The sequence below is a fragment of the Artemia franciscana genome, chromosome 17, assembly GCF_032884065.1.
Source record: "Artemia franciscana chromosome 17, ASM3288406v1, whole genome shotgun sequence".
Classification (NCBI taxonomy): Eukaryota; Metazoa; Arthropoda; class Branchiopoda; order Anostraca; family Artemiidae; genus Artemia; species Artemia franciscana.
In genome coordinates, this window is record NC_088879.1 from 30,099,837 (window position 1) to 30,121,811 (window position 21,975).

At 34.8% G+C, this 21,975-nt stretch overlaps 1 protein-coding gene across 2 annotated transcripts in view; it reads right to left on the bottom strand.

Annotated features, from left to right (window-relative positions):
• The window catches only part of LOC136038132 (protein argonaute-4-like), a 90,800-nt gene that overhangs the window by 25,019 nt on the left and 43,806 nt on the right, over positions 1-21,975 (bottom strand). For both annotated transcript variants that reach the window (XM_065721157.1, XM_065721156.1), the window contains exons 7-10: positions 16,812-16,999; positions 12,332-12,498; positions 9,095-9,376; positions 7,285-7,530 (exon numbers count right to left, since the gene is read on the bottom strand). In XM_065721157.1, coding sequence (XP_065577229.1) covers positions 7,285-7,530; positions 9,095-9,376; positions 12,332-12,498; positions 16,812-16,999 — 883 coding nt within the window. The remainder of the gene's footprint in view (positions 1-7,284; positions 7,531-9,094; positions 9,377-12,331; positions 12,499-16,811; positions 17,000-21,975) is intronic.

Below are 21,975 nucleotides of genomic sequence, written 5' to 3' on the forward strand. Positions count from 1 at the left end.
AGTGATATATGCGGTTCATTTTCGTTTTGCCAAGCTCTGTTCTAATCTGTTGCCTAACAAAATCATTCAAGGTCATGTACCTCCCGTTAGTGTTGACCGTGTCAAAAGAAGTGTAGAGAGACTTAAATCGAAATCTTATGATATAGACGGGATCAGTGCTTTTCACCTCAACACCGATTCGGAGGAATTAGTTTATCACTTGCAGTTACTTTTTCAGATGTGTTTATGCTCTTCTTTAGTCCCTGATTCTTTTTTAGTTGGTAACATTACGTCAATTTTGAAACGCGGTAAGGACCCAACTAGTTGCGCTTCGTATAGGCCTATTACGGTTGCTTGTACTTTAAGTAAAGTATTTGAATATGTTTTGCTCCCTGATCTCCTGTCTAATGTGGATTATATGTCTAATCAGTTTGGCTTTAAGCCGTATATAGGATGCCAACATGCTCATCGTGCTATAGTTTCGCTATTACTTGAAGCGCATAAAAATGGTTTTGATGTTCATTTTTGTGCACTCGATGTTTCAAAAGCTTTTGATTCAATTTGTCATAGCCAACTTTGGTATTCTTTAATCCAACTTGGTGCAAATGTGTCTATTATATCAACTCTTCGTTTTTGGTATGCTAATTCATATGTTCGACTCAAGTCAGGTGACACCTACGTTGGTAATATCCCCATCCGTTCTGGTCTTAGGCAAGGAGGAGTCTTATCCCCTTATCTTTTTAATGCTTGTCTTTATTCTGTTTTGCCACGTATTAATCCATCATGTTTTTTAGGCCTAACTAATCTTTCGTACATTGCATATGCAGATGATTTATTTTTGATCAGCCGCACTAAATCTAGCCTAATTAAGTCGACCCAGCTTGTTTCTAAGTCTTTTGAGGAAATCGGCCTCAAACTTAATACTGAAAAATGTGAATATTTAGTTTTTAATGCTAAGCATCAAAGTAGTGATCTTGATTGTAGTTATTTTTCAGTTAAGCTCGTTTCTTCGATTCGGTGGCTTGGTATTAATATTTGTTCATCTTCATCGGCTTTTCGATCCTGTGGGCTAAATGATATTAAAAGTAAACTTAAAAAAGGGTACGCGAAAATTGTCCCGAACCGAGGCAGATTTTCACGAAAGGCTTTATCCAGACTTTATTCTACATATTGCGATCATTCTATATTGTTTCTTTCCGGTTTGCGCCCGTTGTTTAATAATCAAGATTTGCAGGGCATAAGAGTTATGTATTTTCGTTATTGTAAATATTTATTGTATCTGCCGCGTTCTTATAGAAATCAGAAGATTATCAGAAAGTTTTGTGCCACTGATATTATTTTCGTTTATAAAAAACTCTATGCTAGATTAGGTGCTGAGGCCTCTCAACGCTTGGGCCCTTACCACCCTTTGATTAGACTGTATTAATTGTATTGTTTGTGTTATTTCGTTTTTCTTTCCTTAATGTTTTTACTCCGCTTAATTTGTCAAAACAAGCGGGTAACAAATAAATTATTATTATTATTATAGATTTTAGTCCATCTTCAATTTGAAACTGGTGCCTGCCTGCTTGCCTGCTAGAACGGAGCTTTCCACTCGAAAGCAGAAACATGGTTTGATGAAACGAAAGCTTGGCTGCACAACTTCAGATACTCCTCTCTGACATAGGCTATATAACTCCATTTCACTTCGCACACCATAGGCTCTGGCTCGAGGACAAGCAAAAACCATCCTTTTTGGCCCCAGGCAAGAGTTCTACGGAGCTTTCCAAAATGTAATGTCATATTCATCAATCCGGCCTGAGGTCCACACTTTCCGTAAAAACCGCACAGGTTAGACCCTTACCAGTTTCCAGGAATAAGCTGAGATCGGCGGCATAGGAAAAAAACAAAACAAAAAAAACCGGGACAAAACCAAAGTGTTGCTCTCGCAACACAATGACACCATCAGATTCAGCGTATCAGAGAACCCTACTGTAGAAGTTTCAAGCTCCTATCTACAAAAATGTGGAATTTTGCATTTTTTGCCAGAAGACAAATCACGGGTGCGTGTTTATTTGTTTATTTTATTTTTATTTTTTTTTCCAGGGGTCATCGTATCGACCAAGTGGTCCTAGAATGTCGCAAGAGGGCTCATTCTAACGGAAATGAAAAGTTCTAGTGCCCTTTTTAAGTGACCGAAAAAATTGGAGGGCATCTAGGCCCCCTCCCACGCTCATTTTTTTCCCAAAGTCAACGGATAAAAATATTGAGATAGCCATTTTGTTTGGCATAGTCGAAAATCTTAATAACTATGTTTTTGGGGATGACTTACTCCTCCACAGTCCCTGGGGGAGGGGTTGCAAGTTACAAACTTCAACCAGTGTTTACATATAATAATGGTTATTGGGAAGTGTACAGACGTTTTCAGGGGGATTTTTTTGGTTTTGGGGGTAGGGTTGAGGGAGGGGGCTATGTGGGAGGATCTTTCCTTGGAGAAATATGCCATGGGGGAAAAAAATTCAATGAAAAGGGCGCAGGATTTTCTAGCATTACTATAAAAAACGAAACAATGAAAAAATAAACATGAAAACGTTTTTTCAAATGAAAGTAAGGAATAGCATTGAAATTTAAAACAAACAGAGATTATTACGCATATGAAGGGTTCTAAAAATACTTTAGCATAAAGAGCGAGGTATTTAGGAGGAGATAAATACCTCGCTCTTTATGCTAAAATATTTTTAGTGATTTCAACTATTTATTCTAAGGCCTATTTGATTCAGGGGTCATTCTTAAAGAATTGGAACAAAACTTACGATTTAGTGTAAAGAGCGAGGTATTAACGAGGGTACAAACCCCCTCGTATACATAATAAAAATATAAGAATATAAAAGTTTGTTACGTAAGTTAATTCTTAAGTTACGTATATTTTTTACTAATAAAAACGTTCGTTGAATATTAAAAGTTCTAGTAGCCTTTTTAAGTAACCGAAAAATTGGAGGGCAGCTAGGCCTCCTTCCCCACCCCTTATTTCTCAAAATCGTCTGATCAAAACTAAGAGAAAGCCATTTAGCCAAAAAAAATTAATATACTAATTTCATTTCAATAATTTATGTGCGGAGAGCCAAAATCAAACATGCATTAATTTAAAAACGTCCAGAAATTAAATAAAAAAAGCTAGTTTTTTTAACTGAAAGTAAGGAGCGACATTAAAACTTAAAACGAACAGAAATTACTCCGTATATGAAATGGGTTGTCCCCTCCGCAGTCCCACGCTCTTTACGCTAAAGTTTTTAGTTGTTTTAAAAAGTAGAATTGTGGCAAAGAGTCAAACTTTAGCGTAAAGAGCGAGGGACTGCGGAGGGGACAACCCATTTCATATACGGAGTAATTTCTGTTCGTTTTAAGTTTTAATGTCGCTCCTTACTTTCAGTTAAAAAAAACTAGTTTTTTTATTTAATTTTTACAAGGATTAGTGAAGGTTTTAAAAACTCATTTTATGTTGTTTATTCGGAAAGGAAGTCCAGTTGATTCAAGTGGAAAAATATTTCTCTGTAATAGGCCATAGAAACAAGTAGCAGTGACGAGATACCTTGGTTTCATGCTTGATCAAAACATAAGTTGGAAAGCACATGGTGGTCTGGTGGCAGCTAAGATATCTAGAGGTCTTGGTCTGATTCGGCGTCTGAGATATCAGTTACCTCGTTCTGCCCTTTTAGCGCTTTATCATTCTATTGTCATGCCTTATATTCCTTATGGTTGTGTAATATGGACTAGTGGATTTTATACAAATTTCAAACGTGTTCAGGTTTTACAAAATAAAGTTATTAGACTATTAGGAAATCCTGTCCGTGGTGAAAACTATACACTTAATTGATATAAGAAACTCATGATTCTTAATGTTAGCCAACTTCATGATTATCAACTTGCTATGTTTATATTTCAGAGTATGTATGGTTTCTTATATGAGATTTTTCGTCAAATGTTTACAAAGAATTCTTCGTACCATAGTTATGAGACTAGAAATATGGACGATTTGGTATAAGAGTGTCAGTGTCACAGCTCTCAAAGGGCAAGTCTTAGTCCCAGGTTTGCTGGACCGATAGCATGGAAGTCTTTACCAACGAGTACAAGTTATCAGAAAATGTTAGCCACTTTAAGAGTAGACTGAAGAACCACCTTCTAGGAAGAGATTGTTTTAATTTAAACGGGATGGCTTATTGTCTTGTTTTTTAAGTAGTATTTCTCTCTCTCTCTCTCTCTCTCTCTCTCTCTCTCTCTCTCTCTCTCTCTCTCTCTCTCTCTCTCTCTCTCTCTCTCTCTCTCTCTCTCTCTTTTCTTCTTTATTTTCCTTTTTTCTTTTCCCACTTTTTTGTCTTTTTTTGTTAATGAAGTCGGTATTGTTGTTCATTGAACGTTTATCAGTCACTACTAACAAGTCTTTGACTTTAGAAAGTGGGTGATGTGGTTCTATTATATATTGACAATATATATATATTTTTTTTTTGTTAATGAAGTCGGTATTGTTGGTCATTGAATGTTTATCAGCCACTACTAACAAGTATTTGACTTTCCAAAGTGGGTGATGTGGTTCTTTTGTATAATAAAAGTCTCTCTCTATCTCTCTCTCTCTCTCTCTATAAAAAAAAAAAAAAAAAAAAAAAAAAAAAAAAAAAAAAAAAAAAAAAAAAAAAAAAGTATATGGTGGGCTTCGCACTTGAGGAGGAAGTAATGCCACAGGGTTGCACATTCGTACCTGAAACATTAAGCAGTACTAATACTGCTTACTAGCAGCATAACTTACAATTAGCTTACTAGCAGTAAAAGTTAAAAGTTAAGCATTATCAAAAGTTAAGCAGTTACAAGTATTAGATAAAAACAATTTTTTTTAACTGAAAGTAAGGAACAATATTAAACCCTAAAATGAACAGAAATAATTACTTATACGAGTGGTGTTGCCCCCTCCTCAACACATCATTCTTCACACTAAAGTTTTTCGATATTTTAAAAAAGTTACTTATTACTCTAATTAAACGACCCTTGTATTTCATCAATCACTTTTAAAGACTTGGGACAAAATTGGAAGTTTGGAGTAAAGAGCGAGTTGTTAAGAAAAGGCAAGCCCCCTAGAATACGGAATAATTTCTGTTTGATTTTAACTTTTAATATTGCTCTTACTTTCAGTTGAAAATACTTGTTTTTTCTATTAATTTTTAATCGTTTTTTAAATAAACGAAGAAAATCAACGTAAAAATCCCATTCCCCACAGAAATATCTTCTGGACTTTTCAATCCCGGTGATTTATTCTGGGAAATTATCCTTAACAGCTCCATGCGTAAAATTGAGTCAGTAAAGAGAAAGTAAGACATATAAAGAAATTTTGTATAGAAATTCTGGCAAATTGCCCCAGTACATAATTTCCCCTGAAAAGTTCATCTCTTGGAAAATTCCCTTGCCATGGAAAATTCTCCCCATGCAGTGTCCCCCAGGCAAATATTCATCCTCCCCTCCCCATCCAAAAAATGTGTGCATACTTCCAAGAAACTAATACTATACAAATACTATAGCCTACGTAAACAATGGACAAATCTCATAACCAAAACCTTTCCCTAGGGGATGAAGGGGGGGGGTCACATTATCTCCAAAGACATATTTATCAGACTTTTCAACTATGCTGAACAAAATAGCAATCCGAAAATTTTGAGCGGACAAATTTAGGAAAAAAAGTGCCGTAGGAGGGGGCCTAGCTGCTCTCCTATTTTTTAGTCACTTAAAAAGGGAACTAGGCCTTTTAATTTCCATTAGGATGATTCCTCTCCCAATTTTGTAGGCCCACTGAGTCGATACGATCACCCCTGAAAAAGAACACGCATCCGTGATTTTTCTTCTGGTAAAAAGTAAAAAATTTGACACTTTTGCAGATAAGAGCTTGAAACCTCTATAGTAGGGTTCTCTGGTACGCTGAATTCGATGGGGTGATTTTCATCAAGATTCTATTAATTTTTGGGGGAGGGGGTCTTTCCCCCTTTTTTCGAAAATTAGGCAAGTTTTCTCAGGCTCGTAACCTTTGATGGTTATAACTAAATTCAATAAACGTATATTTAAAATCAGTATGAAATCCAATTCTTTTGACATATCTATTGGTATCAAAATTCCGTTTTTTAGAGTTTCGGTCACTATTGAGCCGGGTCGCTCCTTACTTACAGTTCGTTACCAGGAACTGTTTGAAAAGTACTTCAGAGGTCCGATGTAAAATATCCAATATTTTTTTTTGTGAATAATGTTCGATGACCTTTTAAAAACTTCTATTGCTCAAAGCTATCCCTTAGTCATTTCTAATATGTAGTTCTTTAAATCTTATATTTCCTTGGTCTTGACTTACAGTTTGACAATAGTTCCTGACTTTACGGTTAGTTAAGTAAAATTCAGAAGAAAAGCCTCTTAAAATTACTTCAGAGGGGAAAACATTCTGATGTACGCCAAGTGGACATTCTCTCAATCGTAAGGGGCGATCTGGTATCATACATTGTATGAATGTATGTCAAGGAAGTCACTTGTGGAAGAGGTGGGGGGGGGGCACCATCCAGTGTTTTCATCCAGTCCGATAAAATGGGAGTTGGTAAAATAGTGACAGGAAGCACCAGGCCACTATCTTTCTAGCTCAGATTCGTTTTTATTAGGACAATTGGGTTAAATGGAAATTTATACTAAAATATCAAACTCAGTCAGTAAAAAAATAAAAAAAAATGTGATGACAACTCTACCCCCACCCACTCAAGAAACAAAAAAACATAAAAATTAACACTGTATTTTGAAATACAGGTAGAATATTCCCAACCTTCTTTTTTTCTTGATTATTTGATTCGTCATGCTTTTCTTTGGCTGATTGATTTTTTATCTTGGGAAAATTTTTGTGGGAGATTTTTTTACGGGAGGGGGATTTTCCCCAGGGGAGAGTATACACCTTGCACTGTTGACATCGGCAACCATTATTAGTAACGTATTGGGCTGAACACCCTGTAGCTTGTATCAGTAGAAGAAGGGGAAATGAAAGTAACAACAGCAACCAAATTTGGAAATTGCTATTTTCATTGCCCTTATGCTTGTCATTTTGTTTAAGTGTTTCTTTGTTCTTATTTATTTGTCTTTTTTTTTCACCGCCAGTTGTGCATTTTTGTGCATTTTGTGCAATTGTACATTCCCACTTGTGCATTGGAATAGACATAACACTATATATAAATGCATATTCTTTCTTAGCGTACACATTTTTGTACATTGTATAGAAAAGATACGTATTTTTCTAGTTATTGAAACAGCTTTGGCACTTACCCTTGTGCTTTGATTGGAATATATGTAGAAATCAAACAGTTGTGTATAAGACGCAGTACCGTGTGTTATATGATCAGGAATCATATAACCGGTTGGAATACTGCCGAATTTCCAAGGCATTTTCCTTTTATAAGCACAGGACACACGATTAGGTTTTTGAACCACAATGAACGTTATCCCTGGTCGATAATCTGCTTCCAGCTTGGCACAAGCATCTCGAATAGCAGTCAACTCGTGTTTCAAAACCTACAATGAGACTGTTATCACGTGAAACAAAGGTGGTCGTGAAAGAAGTACGAAAGAAAATTAAAGTAACTTCATGGTTACTCCCAAATTTTAATGGTAGTTTTCCACGAAAAAAATCCTAGATACGACCCTATTTCAATCACAATGGTACAATTCAAACTGCAAACAAAAATCATCCGGACACATTTAATATAACCAAAAGAAGCAAAATATCAATTTGTTGCCGTGTCAAAGTGGGTTGAACTATAATTTAGACTTAGGTTATCACCTAAATTTCGAAGAACATGCTTTCTTTTTTGTCGTTTCCTAAATCTAACGGCTTTCCAGATTCAATTATTCACAAATCAGACAACTCCACGAATTTATAAATACAGAGAATTCGACGATCCACAAAATACAATTCGCAAATCCAAATAATCACCAGCTCAACAATTCACAAACCCAACTTCACAAATTCAGTGAAAATTCATAAAATGAAACCACTTAACAAATCCAAGTAATTTACAAAATCAACAACTCACAGAAACAAACTCACGAACCCCAAATGCTTCACAAGTTTTGCAGTTCATAAAATATCCTTTTGATCCAACAAGTTTTATTCCAAAAATCAACAATTCACCCAAAACCCAACACCATTCTTTAATCTTTCTATGAAAGAGCAATATTAAAAATTTTAAGTTTTTTGCCATCGCTATTTCCTTTCCAATACTGGCAAAAAAAACAACAATTATGCACATTTTGTTCTAAAGCAATATTTTATATTTTTTATTTAATTCTTACATTTTTTTAGAATTTCAATATTCTTGAATATTTTGAATATTCTTTTTTGGAATATTGAACATTCTGAAGGTATATTTTAGAAACATGCCCTGAAAGATATTTCGAATGAATATTCCTTCGTTGGTATAAAATAGATTAAATTATATCTTTCAAGTTTTTGAGGTACAAATCGAAAAAAAATGGATGAATATTGTGCTTGATTTTTAAACTTGATAGTGGGCTCAGCACAGTTTGCAATAATTTAGGTTTTACGATTATAACTAAGAATATTTCTTATTGTTTCACAAATCTATTTTCTTCCCTAATTCAAAGGTTTTCGAATCAATAAATCTAAGGATTAAAAAAGATTAAAAAATCGCAAATCCAACTTGACAAAGTCAACAAATTGAAAATCCAACTTCAAAAATCCAAATAGTTCCCCAATTCAACAACTATCAAATCCATAAATATAACCATTTCACAAGATCAACGAGTCGCAAATTCAACTTAACAAATCAAAACAATTTACAAAACTAAACAAATTAAAAATCTAACCAATGCTGATGCAATAAACATCTGGAAATGTGAAAAATTTATAAAAATGAACTAGACGAGTAAAGCGTAAAATACGTTAAAAAAAAGTACCGGAACTGAGTTCGGTAATCAAACTTGAAAATTAACTAAAGAATACGGTAAAATACCGTCAAGTTTACCATAGAGATAGGTAAATATCGTAGAATAATTTTTCTTTACAAAAATGAGCGAGATACCCCTTTTAGTTTTAATTAGCATAATGTATACTCACAGCTGAGAACTGCTCTTCTGAAAGTCCATCTCTAAAAAGAATAATCTTTAGTGGCTTATAACCTCCAGTACTTTTGTAGAACATAATAAGGAGTTCTCTAACCATAGAAGATAATTCATGAATAGCCTCTTGTCTGTTGTGCTGCATGCGGAAAGTGGCAGAATATCTAGATGGACCGGCATCCATTGATCCGACAACGACAGCTATTGATGGCTTCTTGCTGTTACCAGCTGGTGGACGGGTTACATCTGCACCAAGAAAGATCACTGGCTCGTTGAAAACCTAAAAAAGGACAGTTGGAGTGTAAAATTAAAATTACCTCACGAGATGGAAAAAACTCCTAGCGAGTTGCTTAATAAGAATTACAACAGGAAAATGAAATATAATACGAATCGAATTCTTTTCCAATAGCCGAAAATGAAAAGGTTGTTACCTTCATTGATACTTGAACAAATACCTAACTGAATGATAATATGGAAAAACAGATGAAAACCAGAATTATACCCAGAGTATATCCAACAGTAGAGCAGACCAGGTCACTGAGGTCCATTTCCTGAGGTCCACTGAGGTCATTTTCATGTATTATACATTTTTTTTTTAACCTGACTCTGATTTGTTAAATACAAACTCACGAGACGAAAAACTGCTACTGCTAACAAATCAACTACTAATTAATACTACTAATTTTTTTAGGCGGTTGCGCATTGAATTTTTCGAATCGGCGCATTTCTTGATGGGGATAATCGTTCATTCAGCGCATTTTCACTTTTAGGTGGGGTAACTTTAGATAAAGCAACTAGCAACATTGTGTCTGATAGAAAAACGTGTGCTACTAAACAGATATGTAAGTTTTTCGGTATATGGGTTAAACATAGAGAATTATGTTTATTGGGATAGTTCGTAAAAGTTTTTAGTATTTGCATTTTATTATGGTTTTTGCTTGTCGGTTAAAAATGTTGACCATGTTATTTTTACTTTTTCCTGGTTTGTATCTTTTAAGTTGTTAATTCAGATATACTTGTTGACCGTTTGTCACTCAGTGCCGACAATTCACCTCCTTTTGCTGTGATTCCGTGTTCAAAAAAATGTGTTAAAATTAAGGTGGGCAGTGTTCAAGTTCGTTTCTTGATATTAAGTAAGGCAAAAAAAAAAAAAAAAAAAACAAATAAAAGAAAAACAGTTTGGTGATAACAAGTCAGTGACGATGTCACGTCCCGTGTACGTGCTTTGCACAAGGAACTATTCGCCATACGTAAGCGCTTGGTTGATGATGACGTGGAAGCGGGGTACCTCCTAGTTTACCACCCAGCATATCTGTGGAAAAAATACACTCGTGTAACCAAAGTGCCTTGGTATAATGCTAAGAGTTTATTAGGATAATTAATGTTGTTATGTCTTTGTCATTGGAAAAAAACTCATATTGTTGCTATGCTTTTATTGTAAGATTGTGAAGAAGTGTTCGTTTTGTTATTCAAGTGTGGATATTAGTAGCCGTTGTATTTGGAGATATCGTACATGGGATCATTGCAGGCAAAATTTGTGTGGCCTGTTCGTTTTTTCGTGTTTTTTTCCGATATGGAGAATATCCTTTTTTTTATTTGTTCTATTATGTTTTCTTCTTTTTTCATTTTTTTTCGTCTTTTCATATTTTTATTTTGTTGTTGAGATGAGGTCATATACCGACTCGCTAAAACTGACTGATTATGGTTAGTTGTGATCGTAATACCCCTGGCAACAGCCGTCTTGAAAATTTGGAAGCGTCTACTGTGGATTTTGGTGGTATGTTTACAGAGCAGCTCCACCGGAATTATGATACTGAGATTGCTGGTCAATATGTTTCTTGTAATGCGAAGAACCTATTTAAAGACGATATTAAGCCCGAATATATTGGTGGTGATTCTGAAGACCTCAAAGTTTTCTGCCTTAATTGTCAAGGGTTAAATTAATCTTTCAATTTTATTAGCGAGAAACGTGAACTTTCTATTTTTCAAGTTATTGGTGTCATTGAAATATGTCTTAATGAGCAGAACTAGGCTCTCTTATAGATTCCAGGGTATACATTCTATAATATATTGAAGTTATATTGAATTCTACTACTACTACTACTAAATCGCTACTACTAAACTGCGCATCAGGCTTTTTTGTAGTTATATTGAATGTGTTGCTATGGCCCGCTGGATTTTCCAATAAAATTTTATCTGTCTATCAACGGAGTCCTCCACTGTTAGCGGTAGTGTCTATTAATATAATTTCTAAACATTTGACTGAGCTTATTGATGCTACACAAGCAAATGAACATTAATATTAAAAGACAAATATTAAAACACAGCTTATGAAACAGAAACTAACATTAATTAAAAAGCTGTAAAAGTTTATCAAAAGGGAACTTAATATACTTTCAAGCTAACATTAGCCTATTTATTCCTTTATTAATTTTTTTCGTTTAATCTATGGCTAAGATGCATAAAAACATTGATGAAAACTTAATTTGTATTTAAAAAAAATTTTTAGAACCTAAACTAGAATCAAAGTGGAATTCATGTAAAGCTGTATAAGTTAGCCAAAACAGAGCTTAACCTTCTTTCAAGCTATATTGTATTATTAATTTCTCCATTAAATATTTCTTTCGCGATTTATGACCAAGATGGATCTTAAAAGCTTAACTGGAAACTTGGATACAAATTAAAACATACCTTTTAAAACAGAAACTAACATTAACAGAAAAGCTGTATAAGTTAACCAAAAGGGAGCTTAATCTTTTTTAGGTTAATATTAGACAAATCATACCTTTATTAATTTTTTCTGGTCTCATCTATGACCGACTTTGACCCCCCCCCCCAAAAAAAATAATAAAAAAATCCTGAAAACATAAGACTAAAATCAAAACGCAAATATTGAAAGGGAAACTAAGTTTAAACTGAAATTTAACTGATGAAAATTAGTATTAATCGACAAATACTAGACAAAATTTAAGACACTTCTTTTGAAAGACAACATTAAACTTAAATTCCATTAAATTGAAACTAACATTAATTGGAAAGCTGTATAAGTTAGCAATGAGGGAACTTAATCTTCTTTCAAGCTCATGTTCGACTAATTAAAGCTTTCTTTAATGTTTCTGGTTTAATCCATGGTTAACATGGATCCAGAAAAGTTTATGAAAACCTTGAGAACCTACAACAAAGTTAAACTAGAGAATTACTGAATGTAGACTGGAAGTTAAGAGATAAAGATTACCTTTTGTCTGACACCAGGAGCCAAAGTACTATTAACACTACCAAGTTTAAAACTGATCTTGACCAAGAGATTTGACAATCTTTGAGGTAGGGCTTTAACCACAGTAATTGCTTGGACAAGCATTGTTGGCATACCCGGCACTGTGTCATTAACTCGCTTCACCTCGCCTAAAACGAAAAAGACAGAAACAAATCACAAAAGCAAAAAATCGTAATTACATTAGAGTTTTTAGGTAACCAATCGTATTATAAAATTGTAGGCCGTACTAAATCTCCTAAAACCTAAAATCTCAAATTTTACGATAAAAGGCGAGTTTTCAAGTACATCTGTGATCCCTCGTCTTCTTTCAACGGCAGTGTGACCTGTGTCATGCCAGTTTGGCAGTGTTCATGCCCAGAAAGTAATATCTTAACAGCGAAAAACATGTCTAGAAGTAGGAGATAAAATACAGATGAAAGAATGATCCACGGACAATAATATTTTTATTAAAGAAGTGTCATTTATAGGAAATAGCGACTTCATGGGAGGGTGTAAAGAGGGAAACTTGGAACAGTTTTTGGAGGTAGAGAAGCGTGTTCAGCCACTTCAGCCCCAGGAAACTTGGTGCTTTATGAGATGCTATTAGTGTCCAAAATGATTTGCTATCATAACAAGTTATATGAATCTATGTTATGTTCATTAAAAGTAAACCATTTCCGAAAATAAAAATGACGAAATCTTCGTCTGACAGATAAAAACACCTACAATATAGAGGAGAGTCAAGTTACTTCAGATGGTAACAGATTATATAGCTAATTCTAACTTCATGTATATGAGTGGGACTGCGCCTTCCTCCTCCATCACCCTTTACGCTAAAGTTTAATTTTTTTACTACAATTCTTTAAAAAGTAATGGTAGTAAAACTACTTGCAACTCACCGTAACATCAAGCCGCCTAAGGCCAACACAGCTATGCACACTCATCCTTCATCTCAATCTATGCAAAGCCTCCCCCCTTACACTCTCATAAGAAAACCCCGTTTTCCTTACATCTTCCCTTACGAACCCCATTACCCCAATCACGGAGAACCTGCTTTCCTTTAGTCAAAAGACACTTGGCCGAAAAGGTCAGTCTTTTGCAATCTGTTATCCTTCATACACAGAACGTGCCCATGCCATCTCAACCTTCTCTCATTTTAGTCCTAGAAAGTGTGATTGAATTATACTTTTCGTAAAACCTACTATTTGAAATAAGGTCAGTCAGTCGGGTATCCAAAAGCAGTCCGTAGGCAATTTCTCTGGAAAACTTCAATGAAATCTTCCTCCGTTCCTTAAGCGCCCACGCTTCAGAACCATAATTAACTACTGTCATCACTGTAGCTTCCAATACTCTGATCTTGGTTCGCAGAATTATCTTCCTATTCTTCCCAACTTTTTTCAACTGTGAAAAATCACCCTGAACCTTGGCTATTCTACTTTTAATATATTCACGGCATCAAATATAATTAATATAATTAATAAAAAAAACTTTTTCCTAAAAATAAGTTACTCAAGGAAAAGTAAAAAACTCTATTAAAGCAAAAATGAGCAAAAATAAAATAATCTACTAAGCGTAAAACTGCCACAAACCAGCATCGATAAATAAATAAACCCCAAAACGAACAGAAATTACAATAAATAACCGAGTCAAACTTAAAACGAGCTGAAATTAGCATTAGTAGGGCTCACAACCCCTATGCCCCCCCCAAGGCCAGAACATAATTTACACTTTACTGAAAATAAAAATACAAATAAATATGTATTGTCAGTTTAATAAACATATGTTGATATTCATTTGTTAAAGTGTTAATAACGTTTGATTTATTAAAGTTATGAAAGTGAAAACATTTAAAATTCATTTTTTTAGTAAAGCGCAAATTATGATTTCTTAGTCGGAATCTTTTCGGTTTTTCTTTAAGAATTTATAGTTTGGCCTACTGTTTGTATGCTGGAGAAAATTTTCAACAATTTTTAACAGCATACACCAAATAAAAATCTGGAGACAAATAATAGTGTTTAATTTAGTTTTATGCCTCCTCTAGTTGACCTTAAAAATAAAACTTGATACCAGTCGCAAAAAAAATCTATCTATGCTCTTGGACAGCTTGGATACACTTAAACTCTTTTAATTCAGTTAAATTTTAAGAGCTGTGGTAGTAATAGAAGTAGCCCCGAGAGTTTGAAAATAATACACTCAGTCGTTCTTTGGATACTGCAGAGATGTCTTATTGGCAATTGGCATACAAACAGTGCTTTTTGATCTAATCTTAAGGCAACATCTAGTTTTCAAACATAATGGCCAAATAGCATAACTGCGGAGGGTTGACCAACGCAATAACCCTAGAGATCCAGTTACAAGACCGTTCAATTATCCTGAAAAAAGGGCTATCCTAAACCTTGATTTGAAGTGTTTGTAAAATTATAAGCTAAAGAGGACGACTGATAGCCCTCCAATCACTTTTGACTCGTAAAAAGGGTACTAGAACTTTGATTTTTCAATAAAATTAGTTCCTTTAAAATATCAAAGATATTAATTGCTATTACAGAGCAGCACTGCCTATGATATTGCTTATATGCTCTTTTAATACTTGCATGCGTATAGTTTTATTGTTTAATTGAAACTTAACATCAACGTTTCAATTTAATGCCCTTAGTTTCATAACCGTAATCGTAACCGTAGAAGCAGCATCAAAGGTATACACATAGTGTCTTCTGGCTAGTTCAAAATCTGTCACAACTTACCCTGAAAGGACTAACTTAACAATGAAAGCAGTTATTGTGATATTGCTTTATCACCCTATCTACAATCTACATGATCATAGTTCATTTTGATTTAGTTCAACATCCGCCTAAATATTCCTTGAAAGCTTCACTTTAATACCCTTAGCTTGTGTAGTAGCAACAGCCGTAGTAGCATCAGTAGCAGTATACAAATATCACCTTTTTTTTCAACATCCCCTTTAACGCACGATGCAATTTTTAAGTTTATACCATCTATCGGCCCTGAAACATTTCTTATACATCCTCTTGACAGCCTATATAGGCAAAGTGAAATTTCGATTTATTTACAATATTGTCTAAATTTGTTTGTCTTAATAGCAGTAGGAGTAGAGTTGATAGTAGTAGTCTTAGCTTCAGTAGTAGCACTAACAGTAGTAATAATAGTAGAAGCAGTAGTAGTTGTAGGAGTAGAAGCAGTAGTATTGTGATGCAAGTATTGTCTTTTGGTTAGCTCCAAATCCCCCAAAACAAGCGTTGTAAGTTTTAATTTCATTCATGAAACTGTTCCTAAGATATTGTTTATATGCCCTTTTGACAACCTGCATACGGATGGGAGGTTGCCATCCGTACAACAGAAATTTCAGTAACATTCTCTGAAGATTGCAACTTCATACCCTCATGTATAGTTGTAATTGTAGTCACAGGAGTAGTGTAAGTATTCAACTGAATATAATTAGCTATTGCTATGATATTGTTTTGTTTTTTTTGATAACCTGTATAATCATAGATCTCTTGAAATTTTCATCTTAATACTCTTAACCTTATAACGGTTGGGATCGAAGTAGTTGTTGGAGCAATAGTAACAGTGGTAGTAGAACTAGTAAATATTGCAGTTGCAGTAGTAATAGTAGTAGTGTGCACATATTACCTTTTGGTCAATTGCTCTTCCCGTTGAGTATTCACTGAGGGTTCCAACTTAATACACCAATCTATTCTCAAAATCCGCTATTTTGACAATCTAAATATTTTGACAATCACCATACCTGTTGACTACTCTGTTGTTTTTTCATTATTTGTACGCTTACTTTATCTTTAACAACACTTGGTTTTGGACTGTCAACTGACTAGCAAGATTAACTACTTTATTCCCAAAAAAGCTAAATAAGGTCAGCAATGGGATGATGTTTAAAACTAACAGTGAACTCAAAGATTGTTTGACAGAGGGCGAGAAGCTGGATCAAAAAATTATGAAAAAATAACAAAATTGTAAGAATTAGGGAGGGTTTGTGTGTGTGTGTGGGGGGGGGGGGGTTCAGACCCAGAAGCCGTCCCCCTCCGCAAATGTTCCCGATTTAGGTCCATTCCTCCAAAAGATGAATTCCTTCGTACATCGTGAGTATGTCAATGTTCAAAATAATGTACAAATTTCTATCCCTTTCAATCTAATATCCCATACAACTGTTATGTTTTATATTTTCTTCAGAAAATTACTTTTAAAAAGAGAAATTGTTTTGACTCAACTCAGATTATACATTTTGGGAGAATTCTCCATCAAAAGATCAAGTTCAATATGGCTAGAAAGGAAAAGTTTCCAAAATGAAGAAAAAAAAAAATAAAAAAAAAAATAACCAGGATGATTGCTCTAGAAATCAAGCAATCAATTCTTGCTTAATGTACGTGATTTTTTTTTTCTCTTTTTGCTTAAACAAGCGCTATATTAGTGTTTCCACTATATTACCTACCATAAATACGACTTTCTCCCCGAGGTAGGACAACCAAAACGAGCTGTAGGCCTGCAAATGTAGATTTTAAGTATCTAAACATAGGCTCAACTTGATCTGGCCCAGTGGCATATTTGCAAAAACACGGCTGACCAATGATTGGCATCCCAGCGTCACCACTTATTTTCTGAAGCTGCTCTACAAAATTTCTGCAAGATTGAAAATTAATTTGAAAGTCCAAGTGCAAAGAAAGACAAAACGACATCAGTTACCGTAATTACTTGCAAGACCAAGTTTGATCTCAAAGTTAGACCACGCATACATTTATTTTTCTGTACATTTATTTGTGCACATTATTTGTATACATTTGTGTACACATTATCTGTGTACATTATTATGTACATTGTTTACACATTTCTATACATTTATTTGCGCAGTTTGTCAAGCTAAAAATCTCATTAAATTATTTTCTTAAAATATACCATTAAACTTGTCTTAAGCTAGTGCTAGAAGTATATAAATATTGGCATTAGGATAAGAATGACGTGTAGTTAAAAATTCATTAAACGTAATATGTTCCAACACTTAGAAAAAAAAGATGAACCTCAATTCCCTCCATGCCTGCGGCCAAAGATATTCGGGAAAAATTTGACTTTTCGGACTTTCACTGTCGGAAACACCGATAAAACTTACTTGATAAGGTACTTTCTGTCAGAAACATCAGAAACACCGCTCAATATTTAAGAAAGCATTAATTGATAGTTTCTCGCTTAGTTTCAGAGAGAGAATGCTTAGCCGAAACCCCAAAAATGTTTGGTTGCTTCATTTACTTTCGCAATTGCCCGATCACATATTTGGTTTCTCTTTTTTATTTACAAAATTACAAAAACACACTTGTTCTTGATGAACTTTTTTCAACATAGATCATTTCTGACAAATAATCTAGTTTTTTCTTAAATAACAGTTTCTGTCCTTTTTCCTCCTTTGAGTCCACCTGCTTAAGGTGTATACTAAAGACTATCAGCAAAATAAAAACTGAATTTCAACTGTATATTTATTTTCACATATAGATCAACTGACGCGTCATCATCTTTGGGGGGTTGAGAGGGTACAACATAAATCTTTGATCGTGTCCAAAGTCCATCTGAAAATACTCTAGGGTTGCTAGGAAAGGATAGTGATGCTAGAAATGGATTCTTAGAGTTCTTCTTTATATGCTGCTAACCGATGGAAACAGAAATTTGATGAATTTTTGATAAGAAAAAACTTCGAATAATATTACGAAGCAAAACCGTTAGCAATATTTGTGGAAACCAGTAGTTTCTGTTTAATTTTTTCAGAAATCCAAGACGCATTAAGAATACAGCATCAGTCAGAAATGTCATAAAAGACGAAAGAAATAAAGGTTATCAATCCCAGAAACGAATGGCATGAAGCAATGATAGAAAAGCAGTCCCACACACTTTTTTAATAGGAAACAAAATTTCGATCAATCTGAAGCAGAGGGTTCGCCTGAAAAGAAAAAAAACTTAACTTTTCTCCCAATTTGTAATCATTTTTCTTTACCGGCCTGAATTTCTGTCTTTCACAGAAGTTTTGCTCTTAACAGCTTAAGCTTAAACCCGTATTTATCTTGCCCAAGGAGACCCCGATGTTGAAAAAGTAATTGTTTGGGAAAACGGAACGTTTTTTTTTCTAATCAGGTTGGAGCTCATACTCTCAAATGCTTGGGTCATAAAAGCACTAGATAACAATAGAAATAAAAAATAAACTTTGCTTTCCAAAAACACGGTTTTTAGTTAGGGCTTAGACTCCCAAATGTGATACCGAAAATGGTCCAACCTTTTTTCTGTCGGTTTGAAACGTTCAAGAATCGTTTTTGGACTAAGGAGACTGAAAGCTTTATTGAATATTTTTCAAAATAAGGGGGGTGCTGTTTTTTTTTTACTTTTTAAACGAAAATATTATAAACACATTTTCATAATCCAATGGGGTCTATGAGACCGGAAAACAGACGAAAAATTTGCTACTCCTAATCAGTTTGAAAATTACAGTCGTATGTCCCTCCTACAAGGGGAGCATAAAGGATAAAAACAAACAAATGATCTGTTGTCACCATCCCTCTGAAAAATTCATTTTTTTCTAATCAGTCAAAAGAACTCTCATGCAAAACCTCTATTTTTTCTAAAATTTTGAAAGTTTTATTTACAATTTATGCTCCCTCCTACAAGGGGAGCATAAAGGATAAAAACAAACAAATGATCTGTTGTCACCATCCCTCTGAAAAATTCATTTTTTTCTAATCAGTCAAAAGAACTCTCATGCAAAACCTCTATTTCTTCTAAAATTTTGAAAGTTTTATTTACAATTTCCTCTTTGACTAAATTCAAGACAAAATCAACCCAAATCAGTTTGGCTTTAGGCCAAATCAAAGCACCACACATTGCTTAATTTATATACTTGACACTGTTTTCAAACCTCTTGAGTTAAATAGTTCCTATGTTGAGGCTGTTTTTGCTGATATTAGCAAAGCCTTTGACAACTTGGATCATCAAACAGTTATTGATAATGCAAGGGCTTGTTTTATGTATGGTAGCTAGTTTTTTGTCTAGTCGCGAGCAATGTGTAGTCCTCCCTAACGGAGATTCATCAGGTTCAACCTCAATTTCCTGTGGAGCACCCCAAGGGACTAAATTAGGTCCTTTAGCATTTTAATTGTTTTTAACAGTGTTTTACCAAATTTCGACGACGCTTTTAAATTTGCGGATGATTTGACATTACACTCAACCTAAGCATACCTAAAAGCAGTTCAATGCTATTCTCCTTTTTAAACAAGATATCCCCATACTCCCAATCAATAATTACCTTTGCATACCAACTTTAAATACGGTTAAACTGCTTGGTGTGCAGTTGGACAATGACTTTAAATGAAAGTCCCACACTTTTCACTTATTTAAATCTGGTAGTTTTCTCCTTAAATCTTTCTCCCTTCTCAAACGGTTCTCCGTGTCAATCCAGAACCTTAAAAAATATTATTGTTCTTATATAAGACCCTGTCTTGAATGCGCTTGGCACCTTGGGTTGACTAACGCCCAATGATATAAAATTGAAAACATTAAAAAAAGAGCAATAAAAATTATATTGGGGACGTCCTATACTACTTACGATGAAGGTTTAGCTAGACTTGAACTTACCACATTCGAATCACGACGTCACCGCCTTATCATGAACTTTAGGCACAATGGCCTTAGTTCTGACTGTCATCGACGTCTTTTCCCCCTTCAAAGAAAATCCCCCAATCCTTCCTAATACAAGACTTAATGCTCGTAGAGCTCCAAATACCCAACTTGAATTGTGTCCCCAAATGTCGAACATGAGGTACAAAAAACTCTTTTGTTCCCTATTTTGTTTCGCATTTTAATAATTGATTCAACTTTGTATTTATGTTTATCCATTAACATTTGTTTTACCATTGTAATTGTTCTGACGTGCTTATGCTAGCTTGTGTTCTATTTTAGCTTTGTCCTTCCTTCTTTCGTTTTAACACAACATTCAGAGTCTTCGTATAGAGCCATTATGAGGGCTACCAACTTCTCCGGATCCCATAAAAGGTTAGGAGTTTCCATAGGAGTCTCGCGATGCAGCGTGTCAAAGGCCTTTTCAAAGTCTATAAATGTCATGTACAATTTGCATTGACACTCTCGGCTATCATCTATTAACAAGCTTAAGGTGAAGATCAAATCGGTATACGAGCTTCCTGGTCTGAAGCCATGTTGCTTTTCTCTCAAGCACTTGTCGAGTGGACTCTGTATTCTGTGGAGGATTATTAATGCAAAAAGTTTACCAGGTATAGATACAAATGTCTCTCGAATTTCCAATTAGTGTCTTATCGCCTTTTTTGAAGAGTTTTATGAGTGTGTTGCGCCTCCAATCTATTGGTGCTTTTTGTGTCATCTAAACTTTTCGGGACAAGGACAGATATATAGATATGGCTGAATTGAGTGATGTCTTTATCAACTCCACCGTGATACAGTCTTCGCCTGGGCCCTGGCCGTTTTTTAATTTCTTTGCCGCTGTTAGTAATTCGTCAATAGCCGGGGGTTCTGTATTGATATCAAGCTTGATGAAAGCTATAGAGGGTACGCCTAGAAGCTCATCAGGCGGTGGTCTATTCTAATGCTTTTCAAAAATGGTTGGTCCATGTTTCCTCAATAACCGATCGTTCGGTGATAAGAACGCCATCAGAATTTCTTACAGGTCCATCTTGAATCGGTTTCTTACCTATTATTTCATTCATCTTCAGTTGATAAAGGCTCTTAAGAGTCTCATTTCTTCGCTGCACCTTCAGCTTGTATTACTTTTTGCTCAATATAGTTTCTCTTATCTGTCCGTACACTTTTCTTGATTTCTTTGTCGATCCTCCTCTAATCGCTTTGCTTGTGTATTTGTACACTTGGTACATGGGCATTCAAGAGTTGGCTTTTTATCTTTTTCCTTTCACCGATCGGGTCCCACGTCTTTTGGGGGAGCCATTCATCATTCAGTTTCGGACAGTGTCCAATTGTCGATTCTGCCACTTCTTGATAGCATTACTTCATATTCTCCCATGTTGTCTTACAATCTGCATCTTCGGGCAAAACAAGGGTTTCAAAACTTATTGGATAATTTGATACTGAACAAGGTATTCATTTCTTTGTCTTTTAGTTTTGCCGATGCAAAAAGTGGTTTTGCAGGTAATGGGCTCCTTCCTGTATGCTTCTTTAGTTTAAACAGAATGGTGGCTATCTTTAAATTGTGATCGGATTCTATATCTACTCTTCTATAAGCTCTGACATCCTGCAGACTTGAGCGCCACTTCCTATTAATGCGACAACGATCAATTTGGTTTCTTATTGGACCATCAGGTGAAGTCCAGGAGTATTTATGTATGTCTGGATGAGGAAAAAGACTTAAGCTACAACACGAGTGATCTATTGTTGTATGTACAAAATAATATTTCTAAGTTAACGTCTGAGCAAAAAGACAGTTTTGACAAGATAATGCATTGTGTCGATAACAACGTTGGAGAAATCTTCTTTTTGGATGTACCAGGAGGTACTCGTAAAACGTTTGTGATAAAATTGATTCTGGCATCAATTCGATCAAAAAATGACATAGCGTTGGTAATTGCGTCGTCCGGAATAGC